General features: G+C 44.9%; 1 protein-coding gene across 1 annotated transcript in view; it reads left to right on the plus strand.

Moving 5' to 3' along the window:
- CCNJL (cyclin J like) overlaps positions 1-20,786 on the plus strand; it is a 64,023-nt gene that overhangs the window by 16,498 nt on the left and 26,739 nt on the right. Inside the window, exon 3 of the mRNA XM_012554120.2 lies at positions 16,607-16,820. Coding sequence (XP_012409574.1) covers positions 16,607-16,820 — 214 coding nt within the window. The remainder of the gene's footprint in view (positions 1-16,606; positions 16,821-20,786) is intronic.

Consider the following 20,786-nt stretch of genomic DNA (forward strand, 5'->3'; position numbering starts at 1 on the left):
GGGGTGGTGGTTACCCTACTAACCTGCTTTAGTGTATTCATTAGGGTTGAGATACTCAGGAGAATTCACAAGAAGGAATTTGGAAATCCAGGGCTGGAGCTTGAAGTCTGGGGTGAAGAACTTTGGAAGCCACAGCAGAGGAGTGGGAACCTGGGAGCTGGGGCTGTGAGGGGAGAGCCAGGGATTGGACCCGTTACAGAATCCAGCATTTAAGAGGAGAGCACATCATGACCCCATGTAACAGAGGGCCCAGGAGAGTGAGGGACACCCCCAGCCTAGAAGGGGTGAGGGATGTGGTTATGTTAGAAGCTTGCTAAAGCAAAGAGCTTGGGGGCATTTGATAAAAAAGCTATGAATGTTGTCCGTGGAGGGTGTTGGAAGGCACTTGGGCTTGGGTAGGAGGGGCAACCAGGCAGGGGCAGGCAGGCATGTCTGATCACTGCTGGATGCCCCAGCAGCTGGTACAGGGCCCAGCACAGAGTATACTGGCTAGTTGGTGGCTCTGCAGGTTAGTGGCAAATCCTGGACTCAGGATGAGGAGCTTGTCAAGGAGTACAGGGGGGCCATTGGAATGTGGTGGGGGCGTGACCTCCCTCCTGCTGGGAGGAAACTACAGGACAGACTTTAGTAGGAGGGGCCTGTTAATGGCGTTGTCTTCATGTGCCCCAGCTTCCCTCTCAAGAATGTTGAAATAGTGTCCCCGCAGAGATGTTGATTCTTTACCGAAAATACCTGCTGGGGCTCTGTGAAGCAATGGAGGTGGAGGGGGAAGAAGGATGATCCTCCAGCCCTGCTGGGCCTTCCTGGTCGATGGTGTGTACACACCGCGCTGAGGCCTCTGAAGAACCAGCCTTCCTCCTTTCCTCTCTCTCTCTCTCTCTCTCTCCTTCCTTTAAATTTGCAAGTTTCCACTTCCTGTTGGTCACCTTGGTTGCATGCAGTATTTCTTCATGTCTGCTACTTTTTGTTCTTAAGCCGACATAACCGCTTTAGCTGTTTCCCAAGCAGCTGGCCCAGCCCTGGGGTGCCCGGTCCTCCGGGGAGGCAGCAGTTGGCAGCAGTGAAGATGAGCACAGTGGGAAGCCCAGAGGCAGAGACCCTGAGTGGTTTTCTCCCAGTGGCTGGTGCAGGAGCACATACTCAGGCTGTTTATGAAGCGGTTGTGGCACTCACAGCAGTGCCACACCCCAGACCCCCGCCAGCTCCTCCATGTACGCATCCAGGATTTGCCACCAACCTGCATTGTGACCCTGGGCAAGTGCTCTTCTGGGCCTGTTCCCTGGGTGCTGGTGTTAGTGGTAGCGCCCACCTCAAGAGGACAAGTGTTGGGTCGGAGTGAATGCGTGTAGAGCCTAAATTGAGGAGAGAGAGAAGTGAGGGCGTGTGTGTGCTGAGAAGCAAGACTAGAAGGCACTTAACTGATACACATACCTACCATGCTTATCTCCTGCTGGTGGGATTGTAGTGATTTTAATTTTCTTTGTGCTTGTCTGTATTTTCTAAAATTATTATAGTGATCAAGCATTTTATAATCAGTTAAATAAAACATTGTTTTAGGAGGAAGATAACCAAACCTAAACTATCCCATGGAGACCCCAAAACAGTGTTGAGAGCACTGGAGTCAGAAGACCCAGGTTTAGATCCATCATTTATTAACTGGGTGACCTTAAGCAAGTTACTTAACCTCTCTGAGCTGTCCTTATCTGTAATACTGGGATGCTGATACTCGGTCCCTACCTTATGGGCCTGTTGGGAGGATTAAATGACAAAATGCATGGAACATGCTTAGCACAATGTCTGGCAAATGAGTAGCTTTCAGAGTATTCAGGACCGAATTATTTTTTCCTTTTAATTTTTTTGTTGATTCTGTGTGTTTTCACTAATGGAAGGCATGCTTATTCAAGGACCCTTTCTGAAGTTTTGTTATGAGGTACAAACTTTGATACATATTGTGTGGGACACATATGCACTGCCGGATACCGGAGGTAGGAAATACTGGTGATATGAGGCCAAGGTAAAATTGTTTCATCTTAGCTTTTTTACTTTATTTGGTGAAACATTTTGAAACATGATGTAGAGTGGCTACTACTGTGTCAGTGTTGTTGTTCCTACCTTCAGAATGTGCTGTTGATTCCACAAGACTAATACGCTCTTCTAAGGCACCCTCATCACCCTCGTCATCCGAGTCCTCCTCATTGTCGAGTAGAGAAGATAAATAACATAGAATTTTCTGGAGGTTTCTAAATCTCTTTACTATTTCTAAAACAGAGGGATGTTCCAGGAAAAAAATAATCTTTGGTTCTGCAAAACTAGGATAATACCTATAGCATACCCCAAACAAACGTGAGAATACACAAGGGGAGCAAATTGCCTAATTCAAGCCTCCTGCCCAAATAAATAAAACCAAAGGAATTTGTATCTCAGGGAAATTACCGCTACAACGTGTTCTTCCTTATTGCCAAAGTAGTACTTACAGCTCAGAAACATGAAGAGCAGTCCTAGAAGATTGCAGGACAGCTCACAGCTGAGCATGGATGCTGCTACACATGTAAACAATGAATGGCGCCTAAGAATGAATGGTGCCTAAGAATAACTTACAGGAATTCATGTCTTTTGAAAATTACCACTGCAATGCTATTTTCCTTATTGCTAAATTAGCACTTACAGCTCAGAAACAGGAAACGCAGTCCTGGAAGATTGCAAGACAGCGACTTACAGCCGAGCAGGGATGCTGTAACAACTGGACGCAGTGAATGGCGTTTGGGAATGAATGGGGACTAAGAATGAATGGCGCCTAAGAATAACTTATTCTCGTGAGAAGTACATTCTCGGGAGCACACAGAAACCAGGAAATAATACTTATGAGGCTTATCTCCCAGTAAAAAAGGCAAAAGAGACAGAAGTTTTGCAAAATCACACCTCCAGGATGCAACACCTAGTACAATACCCCATGTACATAGTGATGCACCAGCTCCCGCTTCTTCAGTTTCACGCATTTAAAGAGACCCCCACCTTGCAGCAGAACACACCAAAACCAGGGAAACAGCTTCCCAAGAAACATGAGAGGCAGAAAATGTTGGTGGGTAACCGTATATCCCATTGGTCATGGAAGAGTTGTATATATATGTGTATAACCAGTTGTTGAGTTGTTCCCAGCTCATGGCTACCTCATGTGTGTCAGAGTAGAACTGTGCTCATTGGATTTTCAGTGGCTGAAGCAGATCACCAAGCTTTTCTGCTGAGGTTCCTCTGGATAGAATTGAACAAACAGCTACGTGTGTTAACCATTTGTACCACCCAAGAACTCCATATGTGTATAATGTATGTGTGTGCATGAGTACATATATGTCTGTATATGTGTATGTATATGCACGTACATGTACTTGTGTGTGTGTGTGTGTACATACATACACATATATATTAAAGGATGGGGCCGGGGTGGGGAATTATAGTCTTGGGTCCATGCCCTGGACCTCCTAAGGCAAGGCACCCAGCACTTGGCTGCTTGACATTTCCTGAGCTGGCATCAGGCAGCCTCTTGTAGGCCTATTCTAATGCCACAGCTTTGTGGAAATTCTTACTAGGACAGGTCTGCAGGTGGAAGCGGAAGCTGTGGTTCTTAATCTCAGCAAGCTTTTCAGTAAATTTCTAGGCTTAGAATGGTCAGATTAGTAGGCTTTGAGCCAGGGATTTTCACCAGAGTCCTGCCTTACAAACATGCTGAAGTTTAATTTTCCCCAACGTACCCATCCCCAGCTACCAGCATCCTAAAGCACCATTTCCCAGAGCATGATCTCTAGGATGGTACTACTCTGCCCCTCAAAAAGGGGGGTGTTCTGTGGATAAATTTAACCTAGAGATTCCCAAAGCTAAATACCTTTTTTTTGCTGAAGAACATTTTCAGGGACTCTAATATAGGTCCCTAGGTGTCACAGTTTGCACTTGTCTACTAATGTAAAGGTTGACAGTTTGAACCTACCCAGTGGCACCATGGGGAAAAAGATCACAGCCAAGAAAACCATACAGAGCAGTTCCATTAGAGTCAACTTGATGGCAATGGGTTTGTTTGGCTTTGGTTTTAATGAGCTAATACATGTTTCCTTTTAGGAAGGGGCAAGGTAGTGTGCATTGTTTTCCAAACTCATGGCCCACAGAATTCTTTTCTTCTTAGAACTGGTGTGCCGCTGACACACCTTGGGAAACATTGCCCTTGAAATGACTGATAGATGCATAGTTCCATTCTTCTAGTAGGTCTGAATCATCCATGAACACTGACCTGGTTCTTCCTTGGCAACCTCTATTGCTGTTGGGTAGACTGAGGCAGATGACAGAGCTTTCTCTTTCCCCTGAAGCTCAGCTCCTCCAGGTTCTCGTACCTCCCCTCCAGTTTTCTTGAGTATTTAGAATCCCTTATTGTGGTGAATAGTCTTATACAACCTATGCTCAGGATACATTTTTTTCCTCACCTTTTCAACTCAAGTATTTACCATTCCTCAGATTTGTGGGTGTTGATAATTATTGAGTATCTCTTTCGTGTCAAGTATTGGGGTCACAGAGCTGAACAAGACGAACCCAGTCTCTGCCCTCTTGATGGTTACAGTCTAGTAGGGAAGAAGGACAGTAAAAATGAATGAATGAACAAATAAATGAATGGGAAGTCCTAGGTGCTTGGGGAGTATTTGACAGGAACATGACCAGGGAACACACTTTTAAGAAAATAACTTTTAAGCTGGGAGCTGAAAAAGGACTGGGTTAATAATGAGAAGTGAAACAGTGAGGCATTTAGAAAATGAGGCAGTGCAGGACTCCAGGTGCTAAAAATGAAGACTTCCTTTCCTCCCTGACGTGAGAAACCTGTGGCAGCAGGCCTTTGTCCAACCATGCTGAAGGCGAGAACTTTTACAGTGCATACGACCTTCAGACCCCTCTGAGGTTAGCCTCAGAATGCCGTCAGAGCATGCGTGCAGAGCACACACTGACTTTTCGCCCCGTCTGTCCTGCAGAGGTGATAGGCCAGTCTTGGGCAACCTCTGCCCAGTGGTTCTGGCTGTGGGCTGAGATCTGTGTGGCTGCACTAGGGGCTCCCCAGGTACCTCTGAGCCCAGCACAGGTGTAGAGACTGTTTGCCACCTCTGTCATAGTCAGTGTCTCTGTGGGTCAGGGGAAGGAGCAGGAGATAAGACACGTGCTTTGCCCACCCTCACTGCCTGGAATCTCCAGAAACCTTCCAGGTGGCACAGCGAGCACAGCTACCTCTGTACACACTGGCTGCTCTGGGTTCAGTGAGGGCCTCTGGGCTGTAACACACTTGTCCTTGGCCTTTCTTGGAGCACTCTCCCTTTCAGAAGATCCCTTTTCTGCTTGAGAACCCCAGAGAAAGCTCTTGGACAGCAAGGAGGGTGGTTGCCAAAGCAGTCAAGCCTGTCTTTTCACCCCCCTCCCTTACCCCAAGAATAGTCCCTCTGGCCTCAGAAATGCTGACCTTCCTTGAGCTGGCGCAGTGGGGTTTCCCCCTCAGTAGGCCAGGGGAAGGTACAGGGATAGGAAGGGGAGACCTGCGGGGGAAGGAGACCATGGGCGGAAGGATTCCCCTAGCTGATGTTGGTTCAGGTCACACCTATGTTCATTATAACAGAGCATTCATTCATTCAGCAAATACGTATTAACTCTTACGTGGGCCAGGAATTTGGATATAGCCAAGGTGAAGAGAGAGATGTGGCTCCTTCCCTCATGGAGATCCTGTTCTGGGGGGGCAGGGGGCAGTTAATGAACATGGAAACAGATCAGTAAAGAGTGATTGCTGATTGTGCTAGCTCAGTGAGGGAGGCACATAGGGTGCTGGATGATAGGGGGTCAGGAAAGGCCTCTCTTGGGGAATGGCCAGAACAGAAGCCTGAAGGAAGAAAGACAGCCTAAATGCCCCAGATGGGAGCTTGGTGAAGTCCTGGCATCAACTTACAATGAACCTCTTTGTGGCCACTAAAAATATCCTTTCAGTGCTCTCTGAAGGGGGAGTGGGGAGCAGTTGGAGATTGTTGTTGGTGTTAGCTGCTGTTGAGTTGGCTTTCAACTCGTGGTGTCCCCATGCTCGGTGGGATGAAACGCTGCCCCTTCCTGAGCCATTCTCATGATTGGTTACGCGTTGGACCATTATGATCCACAGCGTTTTCATTGACTGATTTCTGAAGTGGATCGCCAGGCTTTTCTTCCTAGTCCATCTTAATCTGGAAGCTCCACTGAAAGCTATTCAGCATCATAGCAATACAAAAGCCTCCACTGACAGATGGGGGTAGTGGCTGCATATGAAGTGCATTGGCTGGGAAGTGAACCTGGGCACTGAACTACCAGTGCCTTCAGATGGAGCTTATGATTCCCTTTTTATGAAAGTTTGCACAGGACACATCTGATTATTGATGATTATTGTTGTTGTTAGTTGCCATTGAGTCAATTCCAACGCATGATGACCCGTGTGTGCTGAGTAGAACTGGGCTCAGTAGGGTTTACAAGGCTGTGACCTTTCAGAAGCAGATCGCCAGGCCTGTTTGCCGAGGCACCTCTGGAAGGGTTAGAATCGCCAACCTTTCAGCTGGCAGTCAGGGGCTTAACTGGTGACTAATAGTACTTATCTCTGAATGATTACATTCATGCCCATTCCGAAGAAACGCAGTCAAACAGAATGAGGAAATTAGCAAGCAATATCATTAGTACTCCCTGCTTGCAAAGTTTTGCTGACAATACTTAAAAATTAGCTGCAGCCAGCCGTACATCCACAGGGCACTGCCGGAAGTTCCAGCCCAGTTCATTCAAGAGGATGTGGAATGAGGGATATCATTCATTGCTGATGTCAGATGAATCTTGGCCAAAAGCAGAGATCCCAGAAAGACGTTTACCTGTGTTTTATCAACTATGTGAAGGCGTTCAACTGTGTGGATCATAACAATTATGGGTAATATTGTGAAGAATGGGCATTCCAGAACACTTAGTCGTGTTCATGTGGAATGTGTACATGGATCAAGAGGCACTCGTTCGAACAGAACAAGGGGATAGTGAATGGTTTAAAATCAGAAAAGATGTGCATCAGAGTTATATCCTTTCACCATACTTATTCAGTTTGTGTGCTGAGCAAAAGTTGGAGAAGCTAAACTATATGAAGAAGAACATGACGTCAAGATCGTAGGAAGACTCATTAACAACTTGAGATATGTAGATGATACAACCTTGCTTGCTGAAAGTGAAGACGACTTGAAGCAGTTACAGATGAAGGTAAAATTCTACAGACTTCAATATGGATTACACCTGAACATAAAACAAAAATCCTTACAACTGGACCAATAAATAACATCATGATATATGGTGAAGAAATTGAAGTTGTTAAGGATTTCGTTCTTCTTGGATCCACAGTCAACGCCCATGGAAGTAGTGGTCAAGAAATCAGACAATGTATTGCACTGGGCAAATCTGCTGCAAAAGACCTCTTTAAAATATTAAAAACTAAAGATGTCAATTTGAAGACTAAGGTGCACCTGACCCAAGCTATGGTATTTTCAGTCATCTCATGTGCACGCAAAAGCTGGACAATGAGAAAGGAAGACCGAAGAAGAATTGACTCGTTCAAATTGTGACGTTGCTGAAGAATATTGAATAGACCACAAACTGCCAGAAGAACGAACAAATCTGTCTTGGAAGAAGTACAGGTGGAATGCGCCTAGAAGCGAGGATGGCGAGACTTCATCTCACTTACTTTTTGGACATGTCCTCAGGAGGGACCAGTCACAGGAGAAAGACTTCATGCTTGGTAAAATAGAGGGTCAGCGAAAAAAAGGGAGACCTTCAATGAAATAGACTGACACCGTGGCTGCAACAGTGGGCTGAAACTTAGCAAGGATTGTAAGGATGGTGCAGAACCAGGCAGTGTTTTGTTCTATTGTACATAGGGTCGCTGTGAGTCAGAGCTGACTTGATGACACCTAACAACAACAATCTCTGAATGAGGGATTATAAGTGATATTGGTATACTTTTCTACTTTTTTTAACTGGTCAGTAAACCAATTTATAATCAGTAAAAAGAAAAGAAAAAAAATTACTTCTAAGTAGGCCTTGCGAGGGCTTTATATCTTGTTGGGGAAGCGTCTCAGAAGGTTGTGAGATAGAAGTGATACTAATCGCAAGGCTGGGCATAATAAATATTAGAAATATTGGTATTGTTAGTGGGCTGGTTTTGTTAAAGGGATAATGCAGGGTGGCCAGGGAATAATCGGGAATAAATTTTGAGCTGAATCTTAATACAGTGAGTTTCTAGCCCCTCTGTATTCATTTCCTAGGACTGCTTTAACAACATACCACCAAATGGGTGGCGTACAACAATGAAAATTTGTTCTTCCACAGTTGTGGAGGCCAGAAGTCTCAAATCAAGGTGTTGGCGGGACCGTACTGCCACTGAAGGCTCAAGGGGAAGATCTTTACTCTTAGCTTCTGGTGACTTCCAGCAATCTTTGGCCTTCCTTGTCCAATCTCTGCCTTCTTCGCTGTGCGTGGCTCTGTGTCCAAATTTCCCTTCCCTGGTGGCGCGGTGGCTCGGCTACTAACCAAAAGGTCAGCAGTTTGAATCCAAATCCGCCAGCTGCTTCTTAGAAACCCTATGGGGCAGTTCTACTCTGTCCTCTAGGGTCGCTATGTGTCGGAATCGACTTGACAGCAGTGGGTTTTGTTTTTTGTTTGTTTGTTTCTCTTATGAAGACACCAGTCATTGAATTTAGAGCCCACCCTAAACCAGTATGACCTCATTTTAAGAACTTGATTACATCTGCTAAGACCTTATTTCCAAATATGGTTCACATTCACAGGTATCGGGGATTAGGACTTGAACATATCATTTTGGGGGACACAAGTCAACCCTCTTCCATCTTCTCTCCATTTTTTTCAAACTGACATGCAGTAATTAATAACACTGTTATACACTGAATATTGAAAAATAAAAGCCAGTGTAGTATGAAGAAACTGTTAATCAGATAGTGTAATCTTTCCATTTATAACTCTACAAGGAAGAACTAGCAAATCAGATCTTACATATAACATCTCACTAAACTTACGCATGGAAAGTGACAGACACTCGTAGTGCTGTTTGATACAAAATGGCGGAACTTCATCTTCAGAAGACTTAACCCGACATCTAAACATGCCAGTATAAACATGAAAACAAAACATATTCTAACCAACCACGGAAAACAGTCTGATATCAAGAAAGCAACACGGGTTACACACAGTACTTTATAAACCAGCACACAAAGGTTTAAAACAGTTCTGAAAATGAAGTTAGCTATCTTGAGTCAAGGGAATTTAAAAAAATGTCAATAGTGACCACTTACAATCTCTGGGGATGGTAAGAATCTGTTGTAGTGCAACTACATACAGTACAATTCAGTTTGTTCGTTTTTGTTCTAGCTTGTAGTTGTTATTTGGAGCCCTGGTGGCACAGTGGTTAAGAGCTCAACTGCTAACCAAAAGGTCAGCAGTTCAAATCCACCAGCTGCTCCTTGGAAGCCCTATGGAGCAGTTCTACTCTGTCCTGTGGGGTCACTATGAGTCGGAATCGACTCGATGGCAACGGGTTTGGGTTTTTTTTGGGTAGTTATTATTTAAAACAAAAGTAAAATGAACTATGATTACAGAAGCAGGTTTTTGTAAGGTGGATTTTTTTGTTAACTCCATCACAGCCGCTTCTCCCCGTGCCCCTGCTTGCTCATCTACTCATTTTTAGACATACCTATGGGAGAGTTGCTTCCCTGTCTGGCTCAGGTGATAAAGGGCCGGCAGCTGGTAAGCCGGTGGAGGAGAGGGGAGTTGTCAGGAAGCCTCTGACTGTCCCTCCTCCCCCCTTTATCTGTCCATCCTCCCCCCACCCCCAGCCTTTCTGCTGGCCCCACTGATGCTGCCCCTGGCCCTGCCAGGCCCACTGAGGGGACAGTCATCCTGCCTGCTTGGGTTCTTGCTGCCTGCCCACCTGTACTGGCTGCTGAGCGCTTGCCAAGTGCCTGTCTAATCCAGAGAGAGCTTTACACGCCGCTCCACGAAGGCTGCTTTTGTTTCTGGAATCCAGACCGCTCAGCAGAAGGGGCTGGCTTCGTGCACCAGGGCTGCAGTGGCCTTCCAGCAGACTCAGGTCAAGAGTGCTTAGGGAGGAATGCAGTTCCTTAGAGCAGTGCCCTTGTAATGAATGCCTCTTCCCCTACCCCAGTTGGGTTAGGGATATAATCAGCCAGACTCTCAAACTAAACAGGATAAGCATGCTGGAGTCCCATGTGGTTGGTTATGTGCCAAAGAATCGCCCTTCTGTGGGTGATAGAAAGAAGCAGAAGCTCAGGACTGCTAATTCCAATTTGTCTGGGGGGCTTTGTGGAGGACACTTGGTGACCCCATGTGTGCAGAGTAGAACTGCTGCATAGGATTTTCAAGGCTGTGACCTTTCAGAAGTAGATCACCAGGCCTGTCTCCTGAGACATCTCTGGGTGGGTTTGAACCGCCAACCTTTCAGCTAGTAGTTGACTCACAACAACTAACAACAACAAAGTGGAGGACACAGAGTCCCCGGGTGGTGCAAACGGTTAACTCACTCGGCTGCTAACAGAAAGGTTGGAGGTTTTAGTCCATTCAGAGGCACCGTAGAAGAAAGGCCTGGCAATCTACTTCTGAAAAATCAGCCATTGAAAACCCTGTGGAGCATAGTTCTACTCTCACATGCAGGGGGTCACCATAGAGTCGACTTGATGGCAACTAGAGATTCGGAATGAAGGACGCACTGCTAGGCAGGTGTCCTTTCCTAACAAGTCTCCCCGGCCATAGCCACAAACCCTAAAGTAGAAAGCTTTACCTCATGGTACTCAAGGCAGGTTCCTGGACAAAGAGCCTTTGATGGAGGCAGGTAAACTCAACTTCTCTCTGAAGGTTGGTTGCCCAGCTTAAGGGGAAGGGCACTGACGCTGTTGAGTTGCTATTAAGTGCTTTACCTTACCAGATGCTTTACATTTACGCAGCGTGACCCCATTTTTCAGATGAGGACACTGAGGTTCAGAATTCACATGCCTGAGGTTGGTAAATAGTGAAGATGAGATTCTAACCCACAACTGCCTGGCTTCACAGCCTGTGCCAAGCTGCTCCCGCATATGCGGGGCGAGGGGGTTGTTTGGCAGAGAAGGATGTCTTTTTTTGTTGTTGTTCTTTTTTTTACTCAGTGGATGTTTTTTCAGCACCTACCTCTGTGCCAGACACTATACTGGGCACTGGGCCAGCAGTGTGAGCAAAATAGACATGGCCCTTGCTCCCTGGAGCCTCGAGTTTAGCAGGAAGAGACACATAAATTAAATATTTGGCTGGGAAGAACATGTGCTAGGAGAGAGAATAAAGGGGACCTAATTTGGAATGATGGGGGATCTGGGAAGGCCACTCTTAGGACACTACTTGCCCTCAAGTTGATTCTGACTTATGGTGACCCCATGCGTATCAGAATAGAACTGTGCTCCATAGGGTTTTCAATGGCTAATTTTCAGAAGTAAATCACCAGGAATTTCTTCCGAGGCACCTCTGAGTGGATTCAAACCACCAACCTTTTGGTTAGCGGCCAAGCGTTAACTGTTTGCACCACCTAGGGACTTTCACTCTTGTTAATGTTATCGTTAGGTGCTTTTGAGTCCATTCTGACTCACAGTGACCCTATGTACAACAGAACGAACCACTGCCCGGTCCTGAGCCATCCTCACAATCGTTGTTATGCTCGAGCCCATTGTTGCAGCCACTGTGTCAGTCCATCTTGTTGAGGGTCTTCCTCTTTTTCACTGACCATCTACTTTACCAAGCATGATGTCCTTCTCCAGGGACTGATCCCTCCTGATAACACGTCCAAAGTATATGAGACATAGTCTCGCCATCTTTTCTTCTAAGGAGCATTCTGGCTGTACTTTGTCCAAGACAGATTTGTTCGTTCTTTTGGCAGTCCATGGTATATTCAATATTCTTTGCCAACACCAACCCAAAGGCTTGGGTCAGGCACACCTTAGTCCTTTACTCTTAGGATGTGACATTGAAACAAGTATCTGAGGGATGAGCAGAAATAGGGGTGAAGAGTATCCCAAACAGCTTTCACAAATGCTGCCCACCCTTGAGATTTTCCTTTTCCAAGAAGCCTTACTTCTTCTTTACACGTATTGCTGCCCAGTCCAGCAGCGCTTAGCGTTTATGCACCATGGCTTCCTTCAAGAATCTGTTTGGAGCTATGGACCTTCTTCCCAGGAAAGTGTGCAGAGGGACAGACGTTCAGCATGGCGTACAAGGGAGAATCCAGAAGGAGTTGTGCTTGGCTGAGTTGAGGAGGAGGAAAGTCAGGACCTTGCATATCTGACTTGTTGTGTTTGGGGGCTTCGAACTGTTTTGATGAGGGCACTGTGGCCTGGGCTAAAGGTCACTTGGGTAATTTGCAGCAGCTGCTGGCTGCGGGACACCAAGGATCTGTGATTGTGGCTGGCTTCTTGTCAAAAGCCTGAATTTCAGCCCTGTACTTAGAGGAAATACCCAAGCAGCCTGCAGTCTTGTGGGGGCTGCTGGAAGGAGGGGACGCTGCTGGGAGGAGCTTCAGCCCACGTTATATAACAGAACAAAAAGTTGTTCAAACTCAGTATCTTCGTATATAAACATAAGGGAGACAAAATAATTTATTCCACCTTGGAGTACTTCCCATCAGCAGGGCTCTAGGGCTTCCAAGACAGTGGAGTCCTGGCCTGGAGACTCCCTGGGGAAAGAGAAGGGGTCATACAGTGTGAAATCTCACCTCAAGCTCCCAGAGGGAAGGCTCCACCTTCCCTTAGAAGAGATGCAGACTTTCACAGTGCCCTATAGCTTTCCTTCTTGGTGTTTATCACCTTTGAGGACTCTTTATTGTCTTATTTGATCTCCATCTCTCTCTTACTGGACTATTAACTCCATGAGGGTGGCCAGTGTGTCTTATCTTTTTTTTTTTTACTAACAGCTTTATTGAGATATAATTCACATACTATAAAATTCACCCTTTTATAGTGTACAACTCAATTATTTTTAGTATATTCACAGTTGTGAAACTATCACCACTGTCTAATTTTAGAACATTTTGATCACTCCCAAAAGAAATCCCATATCCATTAGTAATCACTCCCCATTCCTTCCTCTCCCCAGCCCCTGGCAACCACTCATCTGCTTTCTCTTTCTATTGGATTTGCCTATTCCAGAGACCTCATAAAAATGGAATTGTACAATATGTGGCCTTGACTAGCATCTTTCATTTAGCATAATGTTTTCAAGGTTTATCCATGTTATAGCATGAATCAGGACTTCATTTCTAAAATAGACATAAAATTTACCATTGTAAGCATTTTAAAGTATACAATTCAGTGGCATTAAGTGCATTCACCATGTTGTACAGCTATCACCACTATCTTGTTCCAGAACTTTTTATCACTCCAGATGGAAATCTCATACCCATTAAACAGTCACTGTCTATTCCCCTCTCTCCCCAGCCCTTGGCAACTGCTAATCTGCTTTATGTCTCTATGGATCTGCATGTAATTTCCTGTAAATGGAATAATATATATGTGATCTTTTGTGTCTGGCTTCTTCCATTGAATATGTTTTCAAGCTTCCTTCGTGTTGTAGCATGTATCAGTACTTCATTCCTTTTTATGTCTGAGTAATAATCCATTGGATGTATATACCACATTTAGTTTATTCATCTATTGATGGACATTTGGGTTGTTTCCACTATTTGGCTACTGTGAATAATGCTGTTATGAACATCCGTGTACAGCTTTTTGTGTGAACATGTTTCGCTTCTCTTCGGTATATGCCAGAGAGTGGAATTGCTGGATTGTATAGTAAGTGCCAAGCTGTTTTTCAGTTTTCCAAAGTGGCTGCACCATTTTACATTCCTGTCAACAATTTATGAGAGTCCCAATTTCTCCACATCCTCACTAACACTTGTTAATATCTGGGGTCTTATTTTTGTTTTCAGCCATCTTAGTGAATGTGCAATGGTATTTCATTGTGTTTTTGATTTGCATTTTCCTAATGAGGAAACCCTAATGGTGTAATGGTTAAGAGCTACGTCTGCTAACCAAAAGGTTGGCAGTTCGAATTCACCAGGTCCTCCTTGGAAACTCTATGGGGCAGTTTTATTCCGTCCTGTAGGGTCGTTATGAGCCGGAATTGACTCGATGGTAATGGGTTTGGGTTTTTTTTTTTTTTTTTTGGTTTAATGACCAGTGACGTTGAGCATCTTTTCATATGCTCACTGGCCATTTGTCTGTCTTCTTTGAAGAAATGTCTATTCAGTCCTTTGCCCGTTTTTAAATCGGGTTGTCTGTCTTTTTATTGTTGAGTTGTAAGCCTTTTTAGATATATTCTAATACAAGTCTCTTATCAGATATATGATTTCCAAATATTTTGTTTTGTGAGTTGTCTTCACTTTCTTGATGATGTCCTTTGAAGCACAAAGGTTTTAAATTTTTAAGTCAGTTTATTTTTGCTTTTGTTTCTTCTGCTTTTGGAGTCATATCTAAGAAACCAGTTGCCTAATGCAAGGGCACAAAGATTCATTCCTGTTTTCTAAGTGTTTTAGAGTTGTAACTCTTCATTTAGATCTGTGTCTATCTTATTCAAGGTACCCTAGTCCCTAGAATAATGCCTAGCCTATAGAAGGTACTTAATACTTACTGAGTGAAATGAATTAATTAATATCTCTTAAATGAGTGAATGAATGAATGAACAAACAAATGAATGAAAGAAAAAACAGATCTCTCCTTCCAGTCCCAGAACTGTTGCTAGTTACACAAAGCCCTAGGGTTAAAGACGTTATACAGAAGAGTGTCTCCGATTTGTTTTAATCTCATCCCCAAGGAATCTGTCAGATTAGTGAATTCTCACGTTTCCTTGTCTGCCGACTTCTCCTTTCCTGCTTTTCCCCCAGATTTGCTTCTCTTTAATTTCGTATTTGACAAAATGTGGCTAACACATTTCCTTAACAGCTTCTGGTGTACTTCAGTTAAATTGTAAATGTGGTAGATATTTAAGAAAATGTGTTCCATCATAAAAATATTTATTGGTTTGGTTTTTGCTGTTGGCTTTTCTTGTGTCAGTCAAATAAATTCAGATAATATGGTAGCGTATGTATTACTAGGAAACCCTAGTGGCGTAGTGGTTAAGTGCTACGGCTGCTAACCAAAAGGTCGGCCATTCAAATCCACCAGGCGCTCCTTGGAAACTCTATGGGGCAGTTCTGCTCTGTCCTATAGAGTTGCTATGAGTCGGAGTAGACTTGACAGCAACAGATTTGGTTTGGTTTTTTATGTATTACTAAAAGTCTCCTCATGGGGAAAGTATCACAATGTCTACAACTTACTTTCAGAAAAAAGTGTGTGTGTGTGTAGAGAGAGAGAAGGCCAAAGTCAACAATTGGTGAATCTAGACAAAGGGTATTTGGGAGTTTCTTATGCTAGTATTTCAGTCTTTTTTAGATTGAATTTTTTCCAGAAAACTCTCACAATCCCACTCACAGAGGGAGTTAAGCCATGGACCTTGGGAGGTGGCTGTGTACTAGGTGCTTTGCATACAGTTGTCATTTAATCATCAGCTACTGAGGAGAAGGAGTCCCTGGGTGGTGCAAATGGTAAGTGTGCTCGACTGTTAAGTTGCAGGTTTGAGTTCACTAAGAGGTGCTTCAGAAGAAAGGCCTGGCAATCTGCTTCCAAAAATCAGCCATTGAAAACCCTAAGGAACACAGTTCTACTCTGACACACATGGCGTTGCCATGAGTCAGTCAACATGAAGGCAGCTGGTGGTGGTATCTCAAATAGCAAAGCTTTCAGCTGTGGATAACTGGCTTCTTCAGAGCCGGTTCTCTATAATCATGTAGGCCCCTGTATTCTCCTAGGACTGCCCTAACAAAATACCAGAAACTGGGTGGCTTAAAACAACAGAAACTCATTCTCTTACAGCTCTGGAGGCTAGAAGTTCTAAATCAAGGTGGTGGCAGAGCGATGCCGTCTCTGAAGGCTCTGGAGGAGATCTGTTCCATGTCTCTCCTAGCTACCAGTGTTGCCAGCATTTCTTGGCTTGTAGATGCATCACTGCAATCTCTGCCTCCGTCTTCACCTGGCATTCTCCTCTCTGTGTCTCAGTGTGTCCTCTCCTCGTCTTATAAGGACACCAGTCATTAGATTTAGGGCCCGCTCTATAATCCTGTATGAACGCGACGAATTACATCTGCAAAGATTTTCTTTCCAGATAAGGTTGCATTCACAGGCACTGAAGGTTAGACTTCAACATAGTTTTTTTGGAGGACCCAATTCAACCGAACAGCTCCTGATCACTTGATGATCCTGTGCTTGGTGAGGGTGGCTGGGAGACAGTCCAGGAGTTTCTGGAATAGCGGGGCTGCCATCCTGGGACTTGAAGGTAAACCGACAAGGGTCTAGAGGGGTTCGTTGCCTGCTAACCAGTCGGCAGGCAAGTCTTGACGTCTCGCTCTCCTGGGACATCTGACTCTCTCGGGAGGCAGCCCTGACCCCACATCTGCCCACCTGTCCTGCAGGAACTGAAGCTGCCTGCCTTCCGAGCCCACTCTCCACTCCTGAAGAGCCGTCGGTTCTTTGTCGACATCTTGACCCTGCTGAGCAGCCACTGCCGGCTGTGCCCTGCAGCCCGGCACCTGGCCGTCTACCTGTTGGACCACTTCATGGATCGTTACAACATCTCCACTTCCAAGCACCTGTACACCGTGGCGGTCTCCTGCCTCCTCCTCGCAAGTAAGTGGAAAACCAGTCCCCTGTCCGTGTTGTCACCTCCCCGTCAGTGTGCCATGTTCTCCCAAATCATTTTACATTCAGTGGTTTTTGTACGTCTTCTGTGTTCATTCTTAGCCTTGTGGACTATATTAATAACTAAAATATTTTTTTAGCATCTATAATGCACCAGGCTAAGTGCTAAGGATTTTAGCAGCTGAATCTTAATTAATCCACACAGGGACCCTAGGAAACAGGTGTTCTTAGTGTCCCCATTTTACTGAGGCACAGAGAGGTTAAGAAACTTGCTTGGGGTTACCCAGCAAGTACATGGCAGAGACAGCATTTGCATCCAGGATTGCATGATGCCAGATCCCTGACTTAACTCCATGTCACCTGCTTCCTGGTATGGGGGCTCTGAACGTGCTGAGAGGGGAACCCAGCAACCACTTTTCTGAAAGTGTTTAGAAATGAGGCTACTTGATTTGGGCCCAAGCAGGACCAGGCCTTGGCACAGCCCTCTTGTGGTTTGCATCTTCCAAAGAGGCCTCACAAAAAACACAGCATCACTTTGACCATCTCTCTGCTTGGTAGGGATTACTGTGCTAATATTCTGCTGCTTAAGTGATCTGCCATGGTACTCTGCTGCTGAAAATTCCCCTTGTGGACAATTGATATCTATTTGCCTAGAGCAACAGAGGAAGAAGGAGAGTCAGAAATAGGAGAAGGATATGGAATATGTGGCTAACTGCCTCCATGAACAGCTGCCTCCTTTGCCATGAGACCAAAACAACTGGCTGGTGCCTTGCTACCATTACTGAACATTTTGATCAAAGATCCTGTAGGAGAAGCCTGATCAAAAGGGGGAAAATGCAAAACAGAATTTCAGAGTCTCATGGAATACACCATATCTGGAGCCATGGAGACTTGATGAACCCTGGAAACTTTTGCCCTGAGATAATCTCTAAACCTTAAACCAAAAGTATCCCCTGAAGTCTTCTTAAAACCAAACAGTAGTTTAGCTTAACTAGTAAAGAATGTGTACCTTAAACATTGTGCCCTTTCAAAATCTATCTATATGAGATCAAATTGACAATAGCAACTCAAAAGATTAGATAGGAACCTTAGGGGACAGTGAGTTATATTAATGGTGAGGAACAATTTGGAAAAAGAGGATGAGAAAGGTTGCACAACTTGAAGAATATGATCAGTGTCACTGAATTGTACATGTAGAAACTGTTGAATTGGTGTTATGTTTAGCTGTGTATATTTTCAACAACAATAAATAAATAAATAATAAATAATTCTCCCTGTACTTTACCAACAGCCTTAGAATAAAGATGGAACCTACTTCTGCACCCTCAAGGTCTGTCTCCCTAGCCTGATGCCTCTCTCCTCTTCAGTCTCTGGGTTCCAGCCACGCTGGCCAAGCCCCCTCCTGTTTCAGAATTTTGCACATGCTGTTCCCTCTACCCAGAGAGTTTCCAGCTCCCTACTCCCTCCTGCCTTGTCCTGATTAAACATTATTCAGATCCTACATCCCCCCAAAAGCCTTCCCCACTACGCTGGGCAGATAATGTCTCCCTAATACATAGTCCCATGGCTTCATATACTTTTAATTAACACCACCTCCCTGACTAGACAGTTCCAGGGAGAAAAGGGAGCCTGGGGCATAGTAAGACCTAAAAATGATTTGTGGAATAAATGAATGGGTGAAGGGTCCCTTAGAGCTGGGTGTCTGTATGTCTGCAGGTTGCCATTAGTACAGAGGAGTCAAGTGTCCAGTATGGCTGGGGCCCAAGGCATCAGCTGCAATCCTGAAATTTCTCTGATATCTGGTGTTTTATCATTAAAATTCAATCAGTTTTCTTAAGAGATATTGTCAAATTCCTTTAAAAAAAAAAAATCCAGCCTCTAAGCCATTACACATGCTGTTCCCCTGCTTTTGGAGAGCTATGTCAGCCTCCTTCCACCCCAAAGGCCGCCTCCTCCAAGAAGTCGTCCCTGACCTAGTCAGTCAGAAATCATTTCTTGCCTTCAACACTGAAGCACCTTATTCTTATTAATCATAATCCTTCCCCCTATTTTGGTCCTTTTAAAATTTAATTTGTACATTTCTATAGTGAGCTCTTTTTTTTTTTTTTTTCAAATAACTGTCCAGCACCCCCCTCTCCCAACCCCTGCTCACCACTAATCTATTTTTGTCTTTAATGCATTTGCCTGTTCCAGGTATTTCATATAAGTGGAACCATACACTGTTTATCCTTTTGTGTCTAACTTCTGTCACTCATAATGTTTTATGAGTAATGTTTTCAAGGTTCATCCATGCCATAGCATGTATCAGAACTTCATCTTTCTTTATGGCTTAATAATATGCCATTGTATGGATATACCATACTTTGTTTATTTGTCTATTGATGGCCACTTGGGTTGTTTCCCCTTTTTGGCTATTGCAAATAGTGCTGCAGTGAACATTGGTGTACAAGTATCTGTTTGAGTCGCTGTTTTGAAAATTTCAAGCAAATTTTGCGTTCTCCTTCACAGTATGTCATTGTCCCATTTCATGAATCCTAATTCCTGAACCCTACTAATGCAAAGGAAGGTGGTGCCCATTTTCTCCTGTGGCTTTGCCTCCTCTTGGCCTGCTACCAGGAAGCCCCCCAGGGGCATGATTACCCAGTGCAGGAAGCAGCATTTTCAGAATTTAGTCTTGTTTTCTACCCTGGCACCTTCCACCATTGTTGTTTATCATCCCTTTGGCTGCTTGGGTTTCCAGCCTCCCGATTTGTGACTTTTCTTTACCTCGGGCCAGCTGGATTTCACATGTTACACAGAAGACCCCGTCTTGCTGGGAGTCTGGCCTATTGCTATTTCAAAGTCCCAAGTCAGCATCCAGCTCCTTTTCTTCTGAAGAGATGCGGGCTTGCAAGACACTCATGTCAGTGAAGGATAAAATGGGCATCGCATTTCAGGCGGCCCAGGAGAAACATGCGCCATGACCTTTGGCCTGCTGCTGTCTGTGATCTGTGGGCTGCATCGGGGCCTGGTCGGGGCAGCGGAGTTATATTTCCATGGGGCCACGGGGCTCTCCCTGAGCATCTGTCTGGAGAGCTGGGACGTGAAATATACACCCTATACTCTTTTGTGTTGCTGCCACTGTGGCGGAGGGAGGGCCGTTCAGATGGGCAGCAGATGCCCCCACGCACACGCTAAGGGCCGCAGCCAGCCTCAGGCGGGCGGCAGGAGTGGACTGTTCAGGGCACCTGCCATATGCTCTGGAGGCGCAAGGAAAGAAAAGTTTTCATGACAACTTGAAAGCGCATTCATCCCTGTCTCCCCTCTCCCCAGGCCGACTGTCTGTGCAAAGGGGTCACCTTGCCTTTGAGAGTTTTGAGTTCTGCTAATTCAGTACCAAATGATTCCCAAATAGGAAGAGCCGCAGGTTCCTCTTGCCTCTACTTGCCAGTTTGCAGGTTTTTAAAGCTGTTTTCCCGTAAGGGTCTGTCTTAGTTATCTGTTGTCCTACTATAACAGAAATACCACAAGTGGATGGCTTCAGCAAACAGAAGTTTATTCTGTCACACGGTCTAGTGGGCTAGAAGTCCGAATTCAGTGCGTCAACTCCAGGGGAAAGCTTTCTCCCTCTCTCTGCTCTGGAGGAAGGTCCTTGTCGTCAGTCTTTGCCTGGACTCTTTGCTTTTCAGCACAGAGACCTCAGGTCCAAAGGATGTGCGCTTCTGCTCTTCTTTCTTGATGGTAGCTTGCTTCTCTCTTTTACATCTCAAAAGAGATTGGTTTAAGACACTGTCTAATCTTGTAGACTGAGTCCTTCCTCATTAGTATAACTGCCACTAATCCCACCTCATCAACATCATAGAGGTAGGATTTACAGCACACAGGAAAATCACATCAGATGACAAAATGGTGAACAATCACACAATACTGGGAGTCATGGCCTAGCCAAGTTGATGGATGTTTTTGGGGGACAAA

This window comes from Trichechus manatus, unplaced genomic scaffold (genome assembly GCF_000243295.1).
Source record: "Trichechus manatus latirostris isolate Lorelei unplaced genomic scaffold, TriManLat1.0 scaffold00011, whole genome shotgun sequence".
In the NCBI taxonomy this organism is placed as follows: Eukaryota; Metazoa; Chordata; class Mammalia; order Sirenia; family Trichechidae; genus Trichechus; species Trichechus manatus.